Raw genomic sequence first — 24,349 nt, 5'->3', positions numbered from 1 at the left:
TAAAGAATGCAAAGATGTTTGACTAATCTGTAGTTGCCTTCTATTGCAAACACATGCAATTCACATGATACCTTTTTTATAATTCAGAATGTACTTAAGAAGAGAGACCAAGTCCAGGCAGAATACGAAACAAAACTGGAAACAGTGGTGTTCAGAGAAGACAAAAAGACACTGGTGAGTTACATTTGTTTATTGGCTGTCTTATATTAAGTGATTTAAAGTGTTTTATTACAATTGGTTATCACAAATGGTTTAGCCAATGTTGCTGTGTCAGGCTGGTTGGGATTCGCAAACAAATAGAGCAATGATTTGAAAGTGACACAGTGTTTACACTTTTCAGCAAATCAACATACAAATGCTTACTTATAGTTGTCTTTGCATATTACGTAGGGATAGAATAAATTATTTTAATTAGAGCTGTGAGAATTAACACGTTAACGCATGTGTTTAATTTAAAAAGTTTTAGGCATACATTTTTCTTAATTGCGATTTAACTAATATACCATTAATACTGCATAAACCAGGAGTGCTTTTCATGTGGAGTTCAAAGTGGAACTTGACGCTGCCACAATAACGAGAATCAGTAACGCAGCTTCATGATTGCTTTAAAAAAAAGTGGATGGCCACAGTCTGCCGGCTGATTAATGTTGTGGAGGATGAGAGTTTAAGAGATTTAATATGCATTGCAATGAAAATGGGATCTCTGGGGAGACTAGTACTTTCAATTAGTCAAACTCCCACTTAGACTTTATGAAATGTTTACTGTTACTTTAATTGGTGATATTTTAGTGCATTTCTATCTTTATACTGTGGAAGGATTTGTTTGGAAAATGTTAATGAAGCATTATATTGTTACATATTGTTTTGTTTTCTTTCCTAAGAAGGAAATAAATGCAATTTAACAGGAAAATATTATATTTAGTCAAATTTTTACACTTTAAAAAACTGTGATTTATCGCGATTAATCACTAATTAAATTTTTTATTGGTTGACAGCACTGATTTTAATATAAAAAATTACACACTTTACCTTGCTTATATATCGACCATCTTTCTTAAATCTTCCAAAAATATCTAGTTTGTAAAAAAATGCTCATAACATGATTTTGCTCATATCGCCCACACCTTTTCCCCACGTGTCATTGACAAATCAGACGTAAATCAAAAGACATTTAGCTATTATGTGGTAAGGTCCCTTCAGAACAGTCTGAAATCAGAGTTATACCCTATTCTCTACATTATATATGTGGCATTTACTATGTTGGGAGTAGTTAAAGAGCAAGCGATTTTGGACATCTGCCCGCCAATCACATTTCCTTAGGCTAAGTTCTATTCATGGTAAATTATTTTAAGCAAAAATAAAACGCAATTTTATTTAGTTATTTTTGTTAGTTTTATTAGTTATCACTTAAGCCACGTCCACAACCAATACAGTTTTGTTTGAAAGTGCATTGATTTTGCTCCGTTTTCGTCTCTCATCCACACTGCGTTTTTCTCCACCGAAAATAGAGCATTTCTTAAACACTCTCAGTTCCCGCCTACTTTGGAAAACCATGACTTCAGGAAACTGAAAACAGAGTTTTCAGACAGATTAGTGTGGATGTGGCCTTACATGCAACATGTAATCCAATATTTACAGTATCTGCGATATTTTGGCCACGTTCACACAAAGACATTTTCGTTTGAAAACACGTTGATTTGGCTACATTTACGCCTCTCATCCAAACTAGTATGCCGTTTTCCTCCACTGAAAACATTATCGCGTACTTTGCTAAATTATGTTTTGCCCTGCCTCCTGTGCGTGGAAAATGCCTGTACAAAAGAAAGGCAAGCCAAGCTTTTTGCGTGTTACATAGTGTAAAATACCCTTAAATGTGGCGCTTATCATCACATCTCTGTCCTACAGGTGCCCACTGATGTGGAGAGATGTCAGGACCGTTTGGAGTGCTTCAATGCCGACCTGAAGGCCGACTGGGACCGCTGGCAAAACAACAAACGACAGGACTTCAGACAGCTGCTCACAGGAATGGCCGACAAAAACATCCAGTACTATGAGAAGGTAAGAGAATGAGGTAAAACTAACTAAATAAAGTCTATCAAACATGTGGACTTTAAGCCTGAGATAATAACCAGCTTGCTTTGGAGATCCGTTGGTATGCATGCATTATTGTATATAAAAGTGTAAGAAATACGATTTGTATATTGAGCACTTTGAGTGTTCTGCATTTAACTGGGGAGACTGTTGTCCTGAAAAAGCTCAACTGTGGTTGGAACTAGAATGAGAATTCTCGTGCCTTTTAGTCCTGCTGTAATGCCAAACACTGACACAGCGCTGCAAAATTCCAAACACTGCTGCCAAGTGGGAAGAACCCAGGAAACACAAAACCAGGCAGCGGCTTTAGTTAATGCTGTGAGGGAATCAGAGGACCTTATTTATTTCCTTTCTTACTTACTGAATATTCACATTTCAATATTTCAATTTTTTTTAATTTGTTTTTAATTTTTTTATTATTATTATTGTAATGAGAATAGAATTATTTTTCACTTTAGTTATGTGAGTAATAAGACTAATTTTTTTCAGTCATGAGAATCAGATATTTTTTTATTATGGAAATAAAAATGCATTTTTTTTAATTATTGTAATGAGAATAATTGTTTTGTAGAAAAATAGAGAGAGATTTTATTACTGAAAATGAAATTATAGTAATGAAAATGCATTTTGTTTTTAATTAATTTTATTTAATTTTTTTTGTATAATGGTAAGTGTTTGTTTTTTCTGTATTACCAAAATGAGAATGATTATTTTTCACATTACAGTGATAAAAAAAATAATATTTTTTTGTGTTATGTTGATGTGTTATTTTTCTTCTGTATTACGGTGATGAGAACATTATTAGGAATGTTCCGATACTGAGACGGTATTGGAATCGGGTCCGATACTGCCCTCACGTACTTGTACTCGTAAAAATGCTCCGATTCCAAAAACCGGAACCGTCCGACATGTGAATGTCATTGTGTAAACATTAAGCGCACAAACTAAAATCGCAATATGTCTAGGGCTGGGTTTCACCGAAAATATCACGATACGATACACATTACGAAACTGAGTCCACGATAGGATACATATCGCTAAACATGTTCATTTTGAATAGAATTTCTCTTGACCAAAATTTAGTAACAGTTTGTACTAAACTGTATAAAATTTCCAGAAAAAAATATAATTTTGTGCTATTCTAAACAGAATAAGGTCCATAAAGATAAGAAAAGCTTAATAAAGTACCAGAATTAGCATATTACTTTTATTGGCCCTTTCTTCGTTCTGCTTTAAAAGTGTTTTGTGCTACCCTTACTATAGTTGTATAATATTCATAACATGAAACTGTAATTAGTCAAATTAATAGAACTACTTTAGCCCATATTTTAGGCCACATGTATCATAAATACACAGGAAGTGTCACAGATTATAGGCAGTACAAATAGTTAGTCTAACTCACCATCGCATGTGATGTCCACGTTGAATTCACTGCTGATGTTTGGCATTTTCCAACCCTTGTTTGAGAGCAGGGTACGAAGCTAACTTTTTTGACCCAGTCTTACCATTCACTCTGATTTTTACAGCCACCTTTATCCGATTGATATAAACAATATATAGGCTATTCACAATCCATGTACCGTTAAATGCGAATTGCTGGATTTAAAGTTACTTAAACTCACAGCACCTCCTGAGATGGCAGAGATCATTTGCAACGCTCACATATTGAAGAAAAAAAGCACTGATATACAGAAGAAAGAAAACTCTTCATATGTTACTTCTGTTATAAGCGCTAGCACTGCGCTCATGAGCGCCATTGAACATCTCATCAAAAACCGTGAATCCGACACGCACCAGTCGCTTTTCTTTAGTCTGTCCTCTAAAATATAATCAAATGTGTTCCTTCAAGCATGCGTCTTTGTGTCTAAGCAACAACATCTCTTGCCAATAAGTAATTGTGCCAGTTGCCCATACACTGAAAAACACATCATGAGCAACATGTGCACATTCACCTTGAAGTGTGCAGCACATACAGACTACATATTTATTGAAATATAAAAATTGCAGTTGCGGGTTTAATAATATCACCGGGTCATGTAGCGATCTGCTTTTCTGGAGGTGTGAAGTTATGGTCAAAAGCATACAAACCGAAAGGGCTTCGCTAGTTTTTACGCCAAAATAAAAGCTCTATTTAAATAGAAAAAAATACGAGAGAAATATATCACAAGTGTATAGTTATGTAATAATAATACAAAATCAATAATAATTGTATTATATTTAAGCAATATCTTACATCTGTGATGCTTTGTTGTGCAGCACTTCATTTGATAAAAATAACTCCAATATTGTATTTTGAATTGTGCTGTAAGGATCTGTATGAGTACTTCATATGATACAAATAATGCAGTGTTATGTTGACAATTTTGTTCTATTTTCATTTGACTAAAGTTTTAATGAATTCATTTATTTAGACACCCTTTTGATGATAAATTGAATTAAACTTAAAAATGGAGTTCTGAAAAAATAAAATGGAAAACACAGTATTTATGGGGAAAAAATATGAATTTGGAAAAAAATTTAACCGATTTCATAGGGCTCTATATGTTAAAGGGATAGTTCACCCAAAAATGAAAATTCTCTCATCATTTACTCACCCTCATGCCATCCCAGATGTGACTTTTTCTTCTTCTTCTGAACACAAAGATTTTTAGAAGAATATATCGGCTCTGTAGGTCCATACAATGAAAGTGAATGGTGGCCAGAACTTTGAAGGTCAAAAAAGTAAATAAAGGGAGCACAGAAGTAATCCATATGACTCCAGTAGTTAAATTAATATCTTCAGAAGCGATATGATACGTGTGGGTAAGAAACAGATCAATATTTATGTACTTTTTTTACTATAAATCTCCTCCCTGCCCATTAGGTGGCGATATGCACAAAGAATGTGAATTGCCAAAAATTCAAGAAGAATGTGAAAGTGGAGATTTATCGTAAAAAAGGATCAGTTTTCAGTCCACATTGGCGGATATTTTCACATACAGAAATCATTAACGGAACTGAAAGTCATAAAAATCATACGGTTCTGTTATTTTTTTTAATTCTTGGTCCCAACCCTAGCTAAAAATGACTTTTTTTATGATATCTTTTGAGTAACAGTTGCTGAAACATAATTAACATGCTTTCCTCAAATCATCAGTCTCACAGTATTGTTTTTAAATACTTGAAATATTACCAAAAAGTAAATCCTAAAACAGGCATCGTATTGGCGAGTACTGAAAAGAAAGTATCGGTAATTGTAGTTGGCCTCCAAATATATTATTTTTTCACATTTTGGGATCAAGAATGAGATTTTTTGCATATAGTAATGACAATAAAAGTTTTATTTTGTATTACATTAATGAGAATTTAAAGGGGAAATGTGCTTAATTGTCATGAAAATAACGTCACAATGCAAAAAAGCTTACTGGTCAAAAAATTACGTTTTTTATTTTCTTTAAATGTAATTTCTGGAGCAAAATTTGAACCAGACATTTCTGCTGTGAAATTCACCCATTTAAAAAACACGATTCTCGGGGTTGTTAAATGTCTTGTTGGATGAAAAAAAAAATCTGTTGAAGTAATGGGGCAGCATTTCCATATGAAAAATATTTTTGTAAACGGAAATGACCCATAAACGTACATGTGTCTGGTTTACACACAGTTGTTTTAAAAGAACCAGACTTTAATTTCAACCTCTGATTTGTATTCTGCCTCACAGTGCCTTGCATCATGGGAGTCCCTCATTCCTTTGTTACAAGACAAACAAGAAGCAAAAGGTGAAACGAACTGAGCATGTATTTCACCTGCTCTCTCTGTCACTGTTAAGGCTGAAAAGTCATGAACATGTGAGCTGCCTTTGGACCCGTCCAACACGATCAAAGATTTCACGTGACAGCCAGGAAAGGAAAGCTACCGGATGGACAAGCTGCAAGAATGACATTTTTGTAAAGTGTCTCTATTTGTGAAACCTCACCCAGCCAAACCCTCTCTCTTTCTCTGGCGGTTTGTTGAAGGAGAATCTGTAATTTTCTCTTATCTGAAGCTAGAACTGCAGAACCACGGATCTGGGAACATTTAAACGGTTGTGGCGTGGAGGGGAATTCAAAAGGGAAGGAAGTTTTCTTGAAGTCAACAAATTTGTAGTTTTAGTCGAATGTTTGCCAATAATCCTTTTGTAAATGCTTGTCTTTTGAAGATGTCCATCCAAGGGAACAAAGATGTATGTTTTGGCTTAGTTTTTTTGTTGAGTCTATGAAGAGTCTGCCAACATTCCTATTGCCAAAGATGTGGAACTGAAGTCTGATATCTCATTTAAAAAAAGAAACAAAAAACACTTGCCTCATTATACTCTCAATTTGGTCATTAGTTGAAATGAAGTCTTTTTTTTTTTTGGTTGCTATTCTTGACCTCATTAAATATTTATGATAAAATGTGTGTCATAATGATTTGTACCTGTCTTAATAGGGCCAGTATACTTTTTTTTTAGTAGTCTGTGATGTTTTTGTGTCAACAGACATAACTCACGAAACTCTGGGATGTTAATATGGAGTGGTTTGTCACCAATGGTCTACTGTAATACACCAATTTCGAAAAAGCTTTTCATAAATGTATAGTTACAAATGTTTGCGGCAAGTGTAACACCGAAGGGTTAGCTATAAAATGTCTGTTAACCTCGACATTACTATCACTTGCACATTGCGTACAGATACCATTAATACAGCGTTGATCCAAATGATTCTGTCATCGGTTATTTACCCTTATGTTGTTCCAAATCTGTTTTGAATTTTGTATGCGAACACACTTTCAATCATTTCATAAACCAAAAATGGAGTCACACAAATTTCCTATACACTATTGTTGATGTCAAGTGTCAAAAAGTCAATAGAAGCAATTCTGAAGGTTCTTAACTACTTTGCTTTCAGATGTTATTCATATGAATCATATAAACAACAGTGACTCCAATAAAGCTCAATGTTCAGTTTGTATAAGGTTTTGCCTGTTTCTGAGGTCGTTTTCTTCAAGTCAGAACACAGCAGCAGGAATCATAGTAGGATCTCTGAACTCTTGATCTTTACTAAAAATGTCAAGTTAGATCTACTAATTTTAAATGTTGACAATTTGTGGTTTATCAAAGACCAAGCTGTTAATCAGAACTGGCTATCTGGTGTTTCTGTACTTGTATCACAAGAGTAACTGCAGCATACAGATTGAAAACGAAACACTCCAGCATTTCACCTGCTGGTAGGTGCAGTTACTGCCGCAGCATTTCTGTTTCCAGGTATCTTCAGTTATTGCTTTTGACTTTCTTTTCCTTTATCCCTTCACCAAACAGGAGCAAATCCCCAAAGTAAAATAAAACGATAATTTTTAAAAGCATATAGGCTGTTTCTGTATGGCTGAATGATTTTTTTGTTTATAGTCATCTAATTCATGTAATTTTAGCAAAGATGCTTGGCCTAAAGTTTCACCTGTCAAAACCAATAAGCCTTACGTTTATCTCAAGTTTCCATTTGATTTGATCAGATGATCTATTTATGTTACAAAGGCAGCTATATGACTTTGTGTTGCTTTGATGCATGTTGTGCTTATAACGATGTAAAATACTGTTTATACTGGCAATGATTAATTTTAAGTAAATGTGTAATCACTGTCGAGTGATTAAATGAATTGTCGACTGGAACAGCTAAAATAGCTGTGGTCCAGTTGTGTGATTTTAACATTTTACATCCTTCAAGATTGTGTTTAAAACCATTTCTTGCTGTGAAATAACATTTAATCATTGTAGCATGAGTGTCATTTGTTTACTTACAGATCAGTCCATGGGGTATAGAAGCGTATAATTAAACTCCTCCAGTAAATTAAATTAAACTTAACTTTAAAGCAAGTACTGATGGTGTATGTTTATGAAAAGGTTATTCAATTTGTATTTTTATAAATCAAATGCAGCTTGTTTTCTAGCTCTTCTGGCTTCCCTTATCATAAACCGTTTATTGATAAAAAATTTAAATTGGGTCTCCAAAAAGAGGAACAATGTTGTTGTTTGATGCTGTTACTTTTACCTCAACTGATTTTAAATATTTGACCAATACAAAAAAAAAAAAACATTCATTCATTGTCTTTTGTGCCTTTGCACAAGCAGAACTAAAGTCTAAACTGAACTTCCATTGGATACATGAACTAATTACGGTAATTATGTGTATAGTTTTATTATATTTTCCAGTAACTTCAACCATGAACAAAAGTATGAATGTGATTAATAAGATTCCTGCAGATGTACAAATAACTGAATTTATTACAAAACTGTACAATGTAATAATTCTAATTAAAAATGCCATTATAAATGTCAAATAAGCAGTGCAGTTCTCAGAAATATCTATTAACAGAATATCAGCAAATGTCAGCAGTATTTTGCACACCTTCTGTCCATTGTTATACTAAGACCCATACACATGCCATATATGACACTAAACAGATTACATTACCAGTAAAGCAAAGTGTAACTATAGGCAACAAAATGTACCATTACCTACCAGTCACCTGAGTAAATTATATTTTTTATTTTTTTGCTATATTATGTAACAGTGTGTTTCTACAAATCATTTATTGTGCAAAGACGCATATTTCAAACACTTTTCTGAGAGGTGCGTCATGTTTGTATTTCCGTTAATGGTTCCTGATGCTGTCAGTTCCCTTGAATTGTCTCATATCCATTGTGTCTTGCAGAGCGACATCCTACAATACTTTGTGTAAAAATCAATAAACATTAATTACTATTTTTCAGAATTTAATGATGAAAGAAATATTACACTGTCAGAAACACAACTGCAAAAAATTTTACCTTCAGGGGTGCAATGGCTTGTCACTTGGTCAGTACCCTCAAAGGTACACCCACTGTATCCTCTTTAAACCTTAAGGTAATATGTACCCTTCAGGGACAGATAAGACACTTAAGGTCCTAAAATGTACCCTTTAGGGACAGATAAGGTACAAATGCTTTATAAGTACAGTGGGTGTACCTTTAACAGTACTGCCCAAGTGACAAGATGTTGTACCCCTAAAGGTACAATTTTGCAAATTTGATTTCTGACAAATGTATGAAAGGATGCCAAAGAATCTCCACTTACCTGATGGGTATAATAGAAAGAACAGTGAAGATGCTGGACAGTATGAAGACAAACCCTGGGAAGGTGTCAAGGTAGGCCTGGTAGATTTTGGTGTAAATGGGTGTGGTCACCAAACTTGCAAGTTTAAAGGACAACTGGAGTAGTACGAAGGTAATGCCTACAGGAACAAAAGGAACTAACTGAAAATTCCAACAGACATGCTTCACTAAAATACTAGCATTGGGCAAAATATCCATCTTCTATATATCCTTATTGCCATCTCCAAAGCTACCTCTGAAGAATTCATACACATTTTGCTAGTCCTGTCCACTCTGCCCCTCACTGACTTAAATCCTACCTAATTGGCAGATTCTTCATGGTATCTTAGAGCGGAGAGTATCTAAGTCACATCAACTAACCAGCAAGGTACCTCAAGGTTCAGTACTTGGCCCTCTCGTTTTCTCAATACACAATGGAAATCAGTCTCTACCTGTCTGAATAAGCTGTTCAGCTATTGGACCAGGATCTTGTCATCACGTGACTGGACTACTGCAATGCTTTATTTGCTGGCTATTGCAAATAAGCTTCTACAGATGATCCAGGCACAGAGGTATCACAGGGATCATTGCTTGGTCCTCTCCTTTTTTCGATATACACAACATAAAAATGAGACCCTACTTCTCTGAATAGGATGTTAAACTCCAAGACCAGGTTCTTGTTATCAAGACTAGACTACTGTAATGCTTTATTAGCTGGTTAGCACAGATATGCTTCTATAGATGATCTAGGCACCAAGGTACTTCAGGGTTCAGTTCTTGGTCCCCTCCTTATTTCAATACACACAACAGAAAAATCAGACCCTACCTGTCTGAACAGGCTGTGCAGCTCCTGGACCAGGCTCTTGTCATCTCATGACTGGACTACTGCAATGTTTTATTAGCTGGCTAGCGCAAATAAGCTTCTACAGATGATCCAGAATGTTGGTGCCCTTCTGGTATTCAACCAACCAAAGAGGGCCCATGCCCCACCCCTCTTGGTTTCCCTCTACTGGCTACTTGTAGGTGGCTGCATCAAATGTAAGGCTCTAATGCTTGTGTTTAGATGGGCCTCTGGATCTGCATCCTTTAAGGGCTGTGTATCACCAACTAACTCATTGTACATCTGGCAATTCACATGTCATGGTTCAATATAAGGCATCATGATATCATATTTGGATTATAACTGAAACTACGGCAAAAGCACACAAGAGACCTAGTGGTGTCCATGAGTGAGACTGAATCTTGGGATCAATAAATTTTGTTTTTTGCCGTAGTTCACTTCAATATGTCCAGAATGTTGTTATTATAGAAATGCTGGTTTCAGAGTTTCGATTTAGACGACCTGCTCCTTCATTAAATGAACTGTATAAGAAACTATATGAATGCCCATAAATAAATAAAAAATTGTTAAAAAGATCTAAAGTATTGATACAATATTTTCAGAAAGAGAATAGCTGCATATTGATATATAATTGTAGAACATGGTCTCATAGAATCACAGTACTATACCTACATTTTTGCACAATTATTTTTACATTTGTACGTTTACATATTTTTACGTTGTATTTATCACGGCAGTTTTCTGGTGAAATGAACACTAGGTGCTACAACAACAATCACTTTTACACAAATCACATGTAAAACAGGAGATTATCAGTTCATAAGCACTTGCGTTTTTCATCCCACATTTGCTCTTATGACACTATCTGTTAGGTTTAGGTTTAAGGTTTACGGTAGGGAGGTCAGTTAAAAACCTAATTTGTTTGTGAGAACATTTAACTCACTTATAGTGCCACACAGTGGATATTTAACCTTGGACCTACCGCAATATGTGTAATGAACCGCATAATGTCATTTTGTAACAATGTTGCCACATTCACAGAATTTTCATGACATCAGGCTGGACTGTGTAGTGGTACAGCCCTAGTGAAAACAGATACCAGGTCAGAAACAGAATAATAATTCCTCACCTGCCCATAGTTTCTTCTTGTTCCTACACAAAGGAACATCAAAACTCTCATGGCATCCACCCTTGAATGCACTGACATGTAGTTTAATTTCTCTTGTTTTGTTTGTGTTGTACTTACTTCATTTCCTCAGCACAAACACCAGATACTGATAGGCTTAACAGGACAGCTAAATGAACAGAGGAGCTTTGGAGAACAGTTTAGTGTTCCAAACAGCTCGGCTTGTTACTAACATATTGTAAGGTGGAAGTCACCCACTGGTCCAAGGACGGTATCCAGTGGCATGGCTGAAGGTCTCCTGCATGTTCTGTCTTATCGTGCACAACATTAAATAATCCTTTGATTATTTGATTTGAGTTCCATGTTTTATTAATCTTATCATTAATTCTTTTCTTTATTTTATCTGACTCCAAATATGAAAAACCTCGTTGATGTATCTATGCTCTGAATTTTAGTAATTCTCTCTTCTAGACTGCATTTATTATTTCAATGTTATTTGGGTCCTGTGCTGGCCGGACACAGGCCCTTTAACTACAAATTCATCAGTTTCAGATATTAGTAAGGTTTAGACTAAGTTCATATAGATTCTCGGTTTACCGTTTAGCCCCAGTCAATTAAGTTTTGTTTTACAGATTCTCGGTCCTACCCTTAGTATTCCCATTTAATTCTACTTGGCTAAGTTCTATTATTGATTCTCGGTTTACCGTTTAGCCTTGTACATACTTAACTAATGGGTTACTTCTGAAGTAGCTTAATTAAGCTGACTCTGTCCATAGATTTGTAGTTAATAAGAAATATACTAGAAAACAGTCCTTCAGAATGAATCATAATGACAATTTATTTACCAGGTAATAGTAATACATTCAAACAATCCAATTAGAATAATAAATCAAACTCAAAGCTATTGGTGAACCAAGCATAATAATATAATTAAAGTTGCATTCCATTCAAACATTTACCAAACATAAGTCATACAAATTGCAATTACCTGGTAGAGAAAAAACTACACACAATGTTTACTGTGTGGATCATCTGGCTACAGAGAGACTTTGATAAATATAAACTACATGCAGCGGTACAGCATGGGAGATCTGCCTTCAGATTCCTTCAAACATTTATCAATAATAAGAAATACCTGGTAGAGAAAAACTACATGCATTCGACGAAGCATGGGAGATCTGACTTACAGATTCCCCGAGCTCCTCTGCCGTCCTTCCTTAAGTACCAAATGATTCCATTGTTATTTCAGATGTGTGTGTTTGATGTTATTTAGGATTTGGTTTACAATTTAGGGAGTTGTAAGTCGACCTTTGATTAAGCAGGATGTTTGATGTTTACAAAGAATACACCTAATCTGCATACAGCATCTGGTCTCTGTGTGAGACTTGGGAGGGGCATGCCCTGGATAGAATACTGTATTTTACTAAGTTCTTAAATCTTACTTATGATTTGACTTTGCTGAAAGGGAATGAGACCGTTTTACCAGTTGCACTGTTACCTCTTGAATGATACCAAACATGTATGATCAGAAAACCTTTTACATTACAAAACAGGATAAGTCATAACTTAGTTTTTAGTGTCCTTAAAGTGACCTGAGGAGAGAGAGAGAGAGCAGATGTGAGTGTGATTTGCGTTTTATGGTCCCCAATCAGTGGGGTGTGTTTTCTCAGGTGGAGATGCTCCTCTGTGTGAGAGTTTTATGACGGTGGTTCTCGCAGAGTTCTTTGACTTTCCCGGAAGTGATGCAGACAATTTTTGTGACAGTCTTACAATATACAGATACACTCTGCTTTAGATTGTATGATTTAGATTGGAATTATTTTTCAGTTCAATTTAAGGTTCAATTCTAGGATAACTGTTTTTCAGTTTATTCAATTGAATCAATTCAATTAATAAATAATCAACAACATCTCATATATAACACGATAAATGCTCTTCTAGGTTCATTTGTGATCATGGTGTATGCTGTTAGAATAGAATACTGTAGAAAGACTTACCATATGAGGTTCCCTTGACCTGTTTGGACAGCAGCGAGCGAATGGTGGGCATTGGAATCAGAGCAAACAGAGTGAGAGCGCGAGCTAGAGAAGACAGAACAATATTTTACATTAGTGGAGAAAAGCGGATTGGAGTGATTTATAGATAGAGATTTCCTGCTTTATGCAATGTTTACACTTTTTGATAAACTGGTCTCCACGTTAGTTCTTTATTTGAGGATCTGTTATTTAATTCCAGTTTATGTGGTTTTGTTGAAGTTGTATATTCTGACCATGCTAACGTTCAGTCAGGATACGAAGATGCCATTTAGCACAAGTTTCCCAAAGAAACAGAAATTATCTGTATACCTCAAAGGTAAAAAAACAAAACAAGTGTTGTTTCAGGGTCATTTGAGAGCATAGAGTACAAATACTTAAACTGAATCAATCAATTAACCCTCCTTTGGTATTCGGTCATTTTTGATAAATACATTTTTCTCATTTAATAAAAATGGTTTCCTTTATCTGAGCAGTACAAGATTTGGTGACTTTTCTTGCATTTGATATATGAATATACAAAAAAAAACAACAAAAAAAAAAAAAACATTCAAAAGTCAAAATTGAACAACCATTGAAAATTAATGGGAAAGACCAAAAAACACAGCATTTTTTTTTTTTTTTAATCTTTCAAATACAATCAATAAATCAGCCACAATGCAGAAAAAAAAACAGACTGAAATTACATGGTGAGACTCTAAAACATCCTCAGTGCAAAACATACACACAAACACACTTACACAGACACACATAAATGGTGAGACTACTGTCAGAAAAACCAACCAATCAGTCACAATGCTAAACACACACACTTATAAATGAAGGGGTGAGATGATAACACACTCACAGAACCAGGGCATCAATAAATGCAGCTCTACAGCCATCTTTTGATCATTGTTGGCATTACAAGTCATCTGTTGTTTTCCAGCTGATTACAGTAATCTGACACACACACACACACACACACACACACACACACACACGTTTGCAAAATAAATTATTACTATAGAAATTTGAAATTGCAAAATGTTTACTCTGATTCTTCTGTTTTAAACTCTAATTGAATTTTCTGAATTTTGCAGTTCATTTCTGTTTTTTTTCTGTATATGCAAATTAATGGTAACATTTCAAAATAGCATAAAGCCCAAAAAGAAATGCATAATTTTATTGTTCTTGTTTCAGGAAAGAAGAAATTGTATCATCATCATCATCATTATCATCATCATCATCATCAAAAACAAAAACAAAAAAAACAACTTTTGACTTTTGACCCTTCCGACAGCGAATACCAAAGGCAGGGGCCATTATTCATATTAAGAATTTATGTTAACCTTTATATGGTATTGAAATACCATATAAAGGTTAACATAAACTCTTAACATGAATAATTAGATTTTATATATATATATATATATATATATATATATATATATATATATATATATATATATATATATATATATATATTATTATTATTATTATTATTATTTTTTTTTTTTTTTTTTTTTTTAAGTGCTTAAAAGCAAGAAAGTATCAAGTAAATGATAATAACAAATAATAATGTAGCCTTTTAGATCTTACCCAAAAAGTAAAGTGGAGTTGTGGTCACAAATGCCATGAAGTAAATCCCGGCGGCAAATGACACCATCCCGATCATGATCATACTCTCATCTCTCACAGAACACCTCGTGAAGAACTTCACACCCACAAAACTGGTGATGAAGAGCAGAGATCCAGCCGCGTTTCCATAACCCACCTCTGTCGCGCCCCAATTCAGCGGGTCTTTGAGCACATACGCCGCCAGCATCTCTATCCCTCCTGCCACTGCTATATCATACAAAATCCCACTGGCGAAGAGCAAAACGATATTCATCATATCACGAGCTTCTTGGTTTATGATCCCGATAATTTCGCGTCTCTCCTGCCTGTCTTCAAGCACTAGATTATCCACCCGCAAGATAAACGCCGCATAAATCAGACAGAAGAAATAGAAAAGCACACTCAATCCAGATAAAATGACCCCATGCTTGAGATCTACAGTATATAGGTTAAACAGGTGACCAGAAGCCAAGCTGCCGATGAAACCAGCGATTCCATACACCAGCTCGGTCCTCATGATGCGCAACGAGCGCTTATCCTCAGTTGCGCACACCGAAACAAGCGCCATCACACCGGCCCAATATGATGCGAACCCTCCGCACAGTCCATGAATAACCGGTACCGCGTACAACACCTGGAGTGGCCATTCCAGAACGATATCGAGCAAAAGTAAAGTTCTGGACACCAAGTAACCGATCAGAGGAACAAAAATAGGCACTTTCCTGTAACCTTTGTCGCCAACCTTTGCCAAGAGGATCGCAGGCACAATGGGCATGAATTTGAATATCATATTGAAAATCATGTTAAAGTTGGTGATGGCTTTCTGCTCGCTGTCCGGATCGGTGGCGTTTGCGCATCTTTCTTTCACGACCATTTGGAGAGCAGTGTCAAAAAACGAGCTGGCCACTTGGGCGCAGAAGACCATAGGTGCAATGTATTGACGGCAGGACATCATGACAGTTATAAAAAATCTTGAAAACGAATGAAAACGTCCAAAAATGTCTTTAATCTTCGTCGATACGCCAACATTTAGGGAGCTTAAACTCACTGGGTGAAGTCCATGGCGTCATTGTCTTATGGGGAAGTAGCACTCTGAAATACTTTCAGCGGTTAGTCATGATTCATCACCAAACACATGCTCACATGTTTACTTAGCTTTCTAAATGAGGACATGCTGTAGCCTTGCATTGTTCATATAAAGCGAAGTAATTGCTACCCTAAGCCAAACACGAACCCTACCCCTAAAAGAAAACCTTTTCAGAATTAAAAATGAACACACTTTTTTAGAATTGGAAAAAAGCCCCAAAGTAAACGTAAACTAAGTAAACTAATTTGGCAAAAATATTTCACTGCAAACCAGAAGTGTCTGCCAGTGTCTGCCAAGACCAACTTGGCAATAACAATGCAAAAACTTGTTCTATAAAGTGATAAAATATTAGCATAAAGTGAAAGCAGCAGTTTGGCAGCTGGAATATATGTCTGAAAGTTGATCTATTCATGGGAAAGTCCAGGTGATGCAATTCCTCCTGGGTTTTTGAGAACCAGACAAACAAGAAAAACAGACTCAAGGAAATGGTACAGATTGCTCTTACATCATCTGAGTTCAAGTAGAGGAGAAACCAGTAATCTCAGTTCATGTCACATTAATTTATTTTAAAGGGATAGATAACCCGAAAATAAAAAACATGTTATGATTTTCTCACCCTCATGTCCTTTCATCCAAACCCATATGATTTTAGAGGTCTGCATGGGCATTAAGTTGAAGCACAACTCAGTCTGTACCTGAGACCATGTGACCCAACCTGACCCACTCAGCACTAGCGTCATGTATGGGTGGGACCGGTGGGTCATGTCCCCACCACTTTTTGCCTTGGCCAGTTTTGTCCCCACCACTTATTGAAATAGCTTTGATCAGGTAAGAGTTTAATGCAGAAGAAACACCTCCAGTTCTTGAGTAGGAGATTTCATTTTGATTCATGTGTGTTATAATGAGTGGCAATCCGGCGCTGAAAGTGTTATTTTGAATGTTATGATATGTTTTTGTTGCGGCTATTATAAGAGACGTTGCGACAATGGTGTCTTGTGCACACAGATGCGTAATCTTCTCGGTCCGTTGTTCTGCAGTTTGTGCTCCTGTCTAGTTAAATTGTTAAGCAAAATGCAAACAAATGCGTCCCAACTCATGATATACATCCACTGATGTACAGATGCAATCTTGGTTTATTAAAATAAAAAGTTATATTAGGGCAGATTAGAACTTGGTACTCCTTGTACTAGAGGTGAAAGTTTAACTTTCAAGTTTCAGTTACTATTTACTATTTAATACGACATAACTATACAGTAGTGATATATGTATTTCTGTCGTACTTTTTTCCATTTAAATTTAGCTTTTATTTTGCCGAAGCTTTTGTTTTGGAGTGAAGCCCTTGCATTTCGGTGTGTTTTTACATTTACATTTATTCATTTAGCAGATGCTTTTATCCAAAGTGACTTACAAATGAGGAGTACAATAGAAACGATTCATCCTAAGGAGGCAGAAATAAGAGAAGTTCTGTAATACAAAGTTGCAAATTGCTTAGAGAAGCACAAGTAGAGAGGAAGGTGAGGGACAGTGAAGAAAGAATTTAGATTTTTTTTTAGTAGAGAAGAAAGAAGAGAATTAGTGGGATTGAGTTAAGTGCTTGCGAAAGAGATGCGTCTCTAGACTTTTCTTGTAGATGGCTAGAGAATCAGCTTCTCGGATGGGGTTTGGAAGGTCATTCCACCAGTGAGGAATGGATGAAGTGAAGGTCCGGGAAAATGATTTTATTCCTCTGTGAGGCGGTTCCTTGAGGCACCGCTCACCCACTGATCTTAATCTTGTGGAGAGCATATAGATTTGAAGTAGCGAGAGTAGATAGGGGAGTGCGGAGCCAGTGGTTGTTCTGTAGGCAAGCCTTTATGCTTTGAATTTGATGCAAGCAACCATTGGCAACCAGTGCAGTTTGATGAAAAGAGGCGTGACATGAGCTCTGTTGGGGTCATTAAAGTCCAATCGTGCATTCTGAATCAGTTGCAGAGGTTTGACTGTGCATGCAGGAAGTCCTGCCAGAAGAGCATTACAGTAGTCCAGTCTAGATAAAACAAAAGTCTGGACAAGGAGTAGAGTAGCATGCTCAGATAGGAAGGGTCTGATCCACCTTATGTTATACAGTGCAAATCTGCATGATTTGACTTTTATTGCAACGTGGTCTATGAAGTTCAACTGATCGTCAAACATACCATAACCCTGATATTTCTGGCTGTCCTGGTTGGTGTAATTGTTGAAGAGTCTAGTTAAATGGAAAAGTTATGATTTTTTTTGACGTTAGCTTCTCACTTTCAGAAAAGCAGTTCATTGCGTGACCCAATACGATTATTAAACCACAAAAGACTGCTATTTAATTAAATAAATATGTAGTCTGTATGTGCCTTACGCTACAAAGTGAATTAGCACTCTGCTTGCTGTCATCTGCTATAAAAAGTGGTATCGGACCAGATTCAGATACCAGAATCAGTAGACATCCCAGTTTTCACTCAATATGTGTCTCATCAACTGTAACATTAAATCTGATAAGCCTGGATCATTTAACGTATGAATACTCAGCTTTATCCATGCCAAAGTTTCTGTTATCTGATCTTTGAAAGTAGCGGTTTCTGTTCAGGTTTTTGGCCGAAATTTCAGTGCATTCCTAACCCTGTGTCCTAACCAGAGGCAATCAGATGGCTCAACACATGACAAAAGGTATCTTATTCATGTTAATCAGAGTTTTTGGTCTACCCAGCGACATGCAACATGCGATGAGTGACAGGTACTTCTATCTTTGACTTGGTTTTATTTCTGCGACATTGTGCTGGGCAGCTCCATCCACAAAAGAACTCTCATGGGTCTAAAATCTTTCTCATAACAGTATATTAAAGCCGGCATCTCACTAGCTAGTCCAGAACAACTTGATTTTGGCCAAGGGTGTCACATCTACCAACTGTTGTGCTTGTCAGTCAGAGGTCTGTCACACACACACACACACACACACACACACACACACACCAATTCAGTTTCTTTTTTGCCATTTTTGACCTAATATTGCCCTTAAGACATGCTAGTCTATTGTACATTGTGGCAACTCAAAAACAAACACAAAGACAATGTTAAGCTTCATTTAATGAACCAAATAGCTTTCAGCTGTTTTTGAGATAATGACAAGTGATTTTCTAGTACCAAATTAGCAATTTAGCATGATTACTCAAGGATAAGGTGTTGGAGTGATGGCTGCTGTCTAGATTTAATCAAAAATGACTTTTTTCAAATAGTGATGGTTCTGTTTTTTACATCAGTAATGTCCTGACTATACTTTGTGATCAGCTGAATGCCACTTTGGTGAATTAAAGTACCAATTTCCTCTGAAACAGCAAAATCTGTACATTATTCCAAACTTTTGGCTGCCAGTGTATGTAATTACAACTGTATCAAGGTTAAGCAGATTGGTTTTTAATCAGTTTGACCCTGGAGTCGCTAGTTTGAATCCCAGGGTGTGCTGAGTGACTCCAGCCAGGTCTCCAAAGCAACCAAATTGGCCCGTTTGCTAGGGAGGGTAGAGTCACGTGGGGTAACCTCCTCGTGGTTGCTATAATGTGGTTCGTTCTCGGTGGGGTGAGTGGTGAGTTGAGCATGGATGCCGCGGTGAATGGTGTTAAGCCTCCACACGCGCTATGTCTCCGTGGCGACGCACTCAACAAGCCACGTGATAAGATGCGTGGGTTGGCGGTCTCAGGCGTGGAGGCAACTGGGATTCACCCTCCGCCACCCGGATTGAGGCAAATCACTATGTGACCACGAGGACTTAAAAGCGCATTGGGAATTGGGCATTCCAAATTGGGTGAAAAAAAAAAAAAAAAGATCCAAATCTTAAACATATATCAATATTTCCAGTATGACCTAAACTGAGTTACAATTGCTAGAACATTTAATATAATACTAGTGTTTTAAATATTTTAAAACACAATGCTTTTTTGAAAAAGATAACTATTTATGTACATAAGTAAATAAATAAAACACTATGAATATGGACAGAGCATTCAAATTAAACATCCTAAAAGTGAAAAATAACACTGAACCATTCCAGAATTACCTGCTTTTGTTGATTTCAAATCAATTTCATCTTATTTTTACAGTATTCCACTACAGTTACAGTTTAAATCGTTGGTAATCAGAATACAGTTACATTCAAAAAGTATTTTGATTACTGAAGAGATTACTTTGCATTTTATTGTCATTTGTTTCATTTAATATTTAGTCCTTTCAGATGGAAAACATTTATACATATAAATGATGCGATATGAAGTGCATTTGAACAGCGGTGAAACACTTTCTTATGATGTGTTACATTCATACGAACAGACAGAGGAGTAAGTTTGAAGTAAGTTTGGAGCAGTAGAAATAGAAATAAACCTTGTGTATGTCATGTGCACATGTATCTTTATGCTAAGCTAAAATGCTCTTTCTAGCCATTTTACATGCACTCGTTTCCAAGTACGGTGGTATTTTTTTATCAAGAAAATAAACATTTGATTATATTTTTTTCTCCCTATTAAGACATTTCACATTAGGACAAAAATCTTATTCTTGATGAGAATCCTTAAAACATGATCAGTTTGATTTATCTTGCTTTAGAAGCAACACTGCATAAGATATTTAGGTTTTTCAGAGAATGTATTTTTAATGTGTATTTTGTCTTACTGTACTGGCAGAGTTTTTATAGTCAAAACAAGTCAAAAAAATCTACCAGTGCTGAAGAAGTAATCCAAAGTATTTAGAATACGTTACTGACCTTAAGTAATCTAATGGAATATGTTACAAATTACATTTTACAGCATGTATTCTGTAATCTGTAGCGGAATACATTTTAAAAGTAACCCTCCCTGTACAGTACTTTTGACTTGTATCATTAAAAACTTCAGTCCAACAATCAGATGTTTCAATCCAACTCCCATCTATTTGGCTGGATGCAAAAAAAAAAAACAAAAAAAAATATCTGCAAGATCTGGTAGGTCCCTTAAGTTGAATGTATTTCTGTGCATTTGATAAGGGCAACTGAACCTATGCCTCTTTCTTTTAAAATGCTTGATGCCTTTATTCCTGTTTTCCTGTCCTTGGTGATGTTATGACTTGTCGATTTCATTACCTCAATGAACACATGCCCCTCTCTATTGCCATTTCCTAATGCTACAAATGGTCATATTAATCCTACAGTTCCATGTTTGGTATGAACGGCATGATTAATTCTTTTAGTCAGAGATTTTCCCCCTTTTGCATGAACCAGCTTGCCATTAACCACAGCCCTAGAGTAAAAACTGAGAGCATTATCTGTACAAAAACTGGACTCTTAAAGGAGATAAGACTCTCTTGGTGTTGGCTGTCTTACATATGGGCATCCAGTCCGTGAAACATGTTGGAAAAGGCTAAACATATTCACAATTTGCTCTGGTACAGCTTGTGTGCCATAAAAAAGTTTTTGAAATTGTTCATTCTGAGTCTCAAATAAGAATGCACTTTGGCTCTATAAAGGACCCCAATTCTTTACAGAAGTTGCTGCATGTACAAGTTTGTGGACATTATAAGACACATGGCACTTAGCATACAAAGACTCAAAACGTCATACAAATGCTTTTAAAAGACTGTCAGCTGTGTCAGTGATTTGAGGTGAAATTGAGTGTTGAAGGAGGAAGAATGTGGCCTGAGAAAGAAGTAATAAATGCTCACCATATTTTCGAGGTCAAATGCCAAACAAACAGGGGAGGCTGTAAAATAGGAGGACGTGCCTGTATTCGGAAGCTTTCCAAAATTTTCGCAAACTAATTGAACGGGGTGGTTGAATGGTAAGGAACCTTTTGTCAATTTGCTCAGTTTCTCTCCCAATGTACCAGGGCTCTTTGTGATATTTGGAGTCAAACCATAGTGTAGTCATTATGCGACAAACTCCTAGTAATATGCCATGCATATACTCAAATGCAAAACCAGCAACCATGTTGAAAAATGTCAGCAGCATTAGAGGAGATGGACCTTTTACACCATTAGACATGCTTTGCCCTCAGATTATGGGGGAGCTCACTGATCGTGAAATGAAGGGGCCAGATGTGAAAAGGGGAAGATTTGAAAACTGGAACAACATCAACATTCCATGAAACCGAGATGTTCAACATATCTGGATCAATGAGTGCACTGATAGATTTGTACATAGCACCATCAAATATGTCCTCAACATTTTGTGAGCTGCTCTTTATCCTTGAACATTTGTAATTTAAAGAGTGAAAAAAATCTGCATCCTGAAGTTTACCTTGCAGTTGTTTTGCAATGGATAGTTTGATAAAGACAGACCCAGATTTGATCAAGTCTGATATGTCCCCTGGGTATACAATAACATGAAGCACAATGGGTGGGGATTTCATTCCCAAAGAAAAATTGGCATGATTGGCAAATATACTGCACTTCATATGTGTCACAGTGGAACGATTTCAAGAACTTGTTTAAGCTCTCTGGAACACCATTGGTTGAATCAGGACAGTGGAGGTTGATAAGATCCAACAAGTCACTCAAAGCTCCTTTGGATGTTGTATGTCTGAGGCTATAGGCGAGTATACAGAGTAACGATTCCTCATTTGTGATTTTGGAATTTGGGTATATTTTTTCACCCACTCCTGTTTCTGAGAAACTAGAAAGATATTGTATTAATTACATCCATGCAGGCACATTAGTGGTGTGTACTTCAAAAAAGGATGCATGTTTTTAGAAAGATAAACTAGGGAGGAATTCTGAACTGTATTCTCACTTGAGTGTCTGAAAAGGTCTCATTAGCTGTGCTAACTGCCTCATCCTCATCATCAGTAAAGCTTCTGAGTTCACTGGTGAAAATGCTTCTATTTTGCACTCTTTTATAATTTAATCCAAATTTTTTCATTACAAATTGTATTATCACCTTGGGAGATTTACACGAACACCTATAATTCCATTAGGCCTACATGTAAGCAAGATAATGACATTGACCAAAGGCCATGTTAACTCTTTGGTACAAAATGTCAGATTTCTTTCCTTCCATCGAGGCACACAATATGCTCTTTGGAACATTCTCAAACCATGCTGAAATAACTTGATTATCAGGTGTGAACAACTTCAAACTACTTTTTGGGTCCATGCATGCCAATTTGAGGGTATTTGGCACATACCAAATACTAAGAAATTCTGAAAGTTAAACCTTTAATTGCTAATAAAAATTTTAATTGAAATATTGTTTTAAAGATAAACATTTTCAATAGTGGACTGAGACCTCACTTTTAATAAGAATAGCCTATTTTACTTAATAATTCTCCCATGTATAGCCTCTTGTGCTACATATATTCTAACATTGTTTTGCTGTAAAACTTTCTAAAATACTCTCTGACAATATTATTAACTGCTTAGTTACTGTTAAGCGCATGCACTGGGTGATACAGACCATAATAGGGTAATCACAAAGGACGTGTCCTACACTCAAAACAGCAAGACGCAGCGAAACGTGTCTTGAGGAAAAAAAACGTTTAAACTTTTAAAATGGACTCGGCATCCTACTGCGACATGGAAAGCTGAAGAAAATAACAAGATGTGTCGCAATGGTCAAAAACGTCCATGTAGCACCTGTTGAAATAGAAAAAATAACAGCGCACGTGGAATCAAATACGCGTCCTGTGAACTACCCCTTGTGCTCTGACGGCGTCCGCGCGCAGCCGAATTTAACCGTCACCAACCGCCGTGAGTTCGTACGTCTTCATACAGGTAAGACATTTTTATTTATTTATTCATTTTAATGAAATACTGTCCGTTCAATTCTGTATTTGTAACACTGCTAATATTTAGGTACAGCTATTTTGTCGAGATTTTGCCATTTTTGTAAAATTATTGTTAAAGGAGCAATATGTAACATTGACATCAAGTGTTTAAAATGGATACTGCAGTCCAAATTCGAAATATTGGAGAGAGTTGTCTCCCCCCGCCCCCTCCTCCCTAGACTCCAAGCTCACATAAGTTGCCAGGTTGAGGACACGCAACAGGAACGAGCAAACTGACAATGGCAAGTGACAAGCCTTACATTGTAAATTGATCAGCTAATGTATACATTTGCAAATTATAAACCAGCTCATGTGGATTTTTTATAACTCTGTCAATGTTAGCTAGATGTATTGCTGGCTTCCATGGCTGCAGCGCGCTGTGTTTGCCCGCTAACTTGTTTCAAATCTGGCAACCCGGGGTGTCGAAATACTATTGGGAAATGGGCAGTGGGCAGGATCACACAGGCCAAAACACAAACAGAAATTCCGGCCTGGAACGGACATTTCAAAGTAGAATATACTGGCTGTAGTATTGTTTTCGGAGAAGCCAGTATTTCAACTTACCATGTTTCCTAAATCTCTGATAACATATTATGATAATTTTATGCTTTAGTACAGTAAATATATTACATATTGCACCTTTAAGTACTGTGTTCACTGAA

General features: G+C 36.2%; 2 protein-coding genes across 4 annotated transcripts in view; one reads left to right on the top strand and one right to left on the bottom strand.

Moving 5' to 3' along the window:
* Positions 1 to 6,690, top strand: part of LOC127433509 (sorting nexin-30-like) — a 49,059-nt gene extending 42,369 nt beyond the window's left edge. For all 3 annotated transcript variants that reach the window (XM_051685478.1, XM_051685480.1, XM_051685479.1), the window contains 3 exons: positions 88 to 174; positions 1,906 to 2,058; positions 5,789 to 6,690. In XM_051685478.1, the coding sequence (XP_051541438.1) occupies positions 88 to 174; positions 1,906 to 2,058; positions 5,789 to 5,860 (312 nt within the window). In that variant the 3' untranslated portion in view covers positions 5,861 to 6,690. The remainder of the gene's footprint in view (positions 1 to 87; positions 175 to 1,905; positions 2,059 to 5,788) is intronic.
* A 140-nt stretch (positions 6,691 to 6,830) lies between these two features.
* Positions 6,831 to 15,954, bottom strand: LOC127433511 (thymic stromal cotransporter homolog). The gene is made up of 4 exons (XM_051685481.1): positions 14,793 to 15,954; positions 13,176 to 13,259; positions 9,195 to 9,351; positions 6,831 to 8,810 (listed from the first exon to the last, which is right to left on the bottom strand). The coding sequence occupies exons 1-4, from the start codon at positions 15,763 to 15,765 to the stop codon at positions 8,753 to 8,755; spliced, it is 1,272 nt and encodes a 423-aa protein (XP_051541441.1). The 5' UTR covers positions 15,766 to 15,954; the 3' UTR covers positions 6,831 to 8,752.
* Between the last annotated feature and the right edge of the window lie 8,395 nt (positions 15,955 to 24,349).

Source organism: Myxocyprinus asiaticus, chromosome 43, assembly GCF_019703515.2.
Source record: "Myxocyprinus asiaticus isolate MX2 ecotype Aquarium Trade chromosome 43, UBuf_Myxa_2, whole genome shotgun sequence".
NCBI classification, from domain to species: Eukaryota; Metazoa; Chordata; class Actinopteri; order Cypriniformes; family Catostomidae; genus Myxocyprinus; species Myxocyprinus asiaticus.
This window is presented reverse-complemented; position numbering and strand designations above follow the sequence as displayed.

Coding starts and splice junctions, on each gene's coding strand:
- LOC127433511 (XM_051685481.1), bottom strand. CDS start 15,765: ATGATGTCCTGCCGTCAATACATTGCACCTATGGTCTTCTGCGCCCAA. Junction 13,260..14,792: donor AACTCCACTTTACTTTTTGG/GTAAGATCTAAA, acceptor TGTCTTCTCTAG/CTCGCGCTCTCACTCTGTTT. Junction 9,352..13,175: donor GGTCAAGGGAACCTCATATG/GTAAGTCTTTCT, acceptor TTGTTCCTGTAG/GCATTACCTTCGTACTACTC.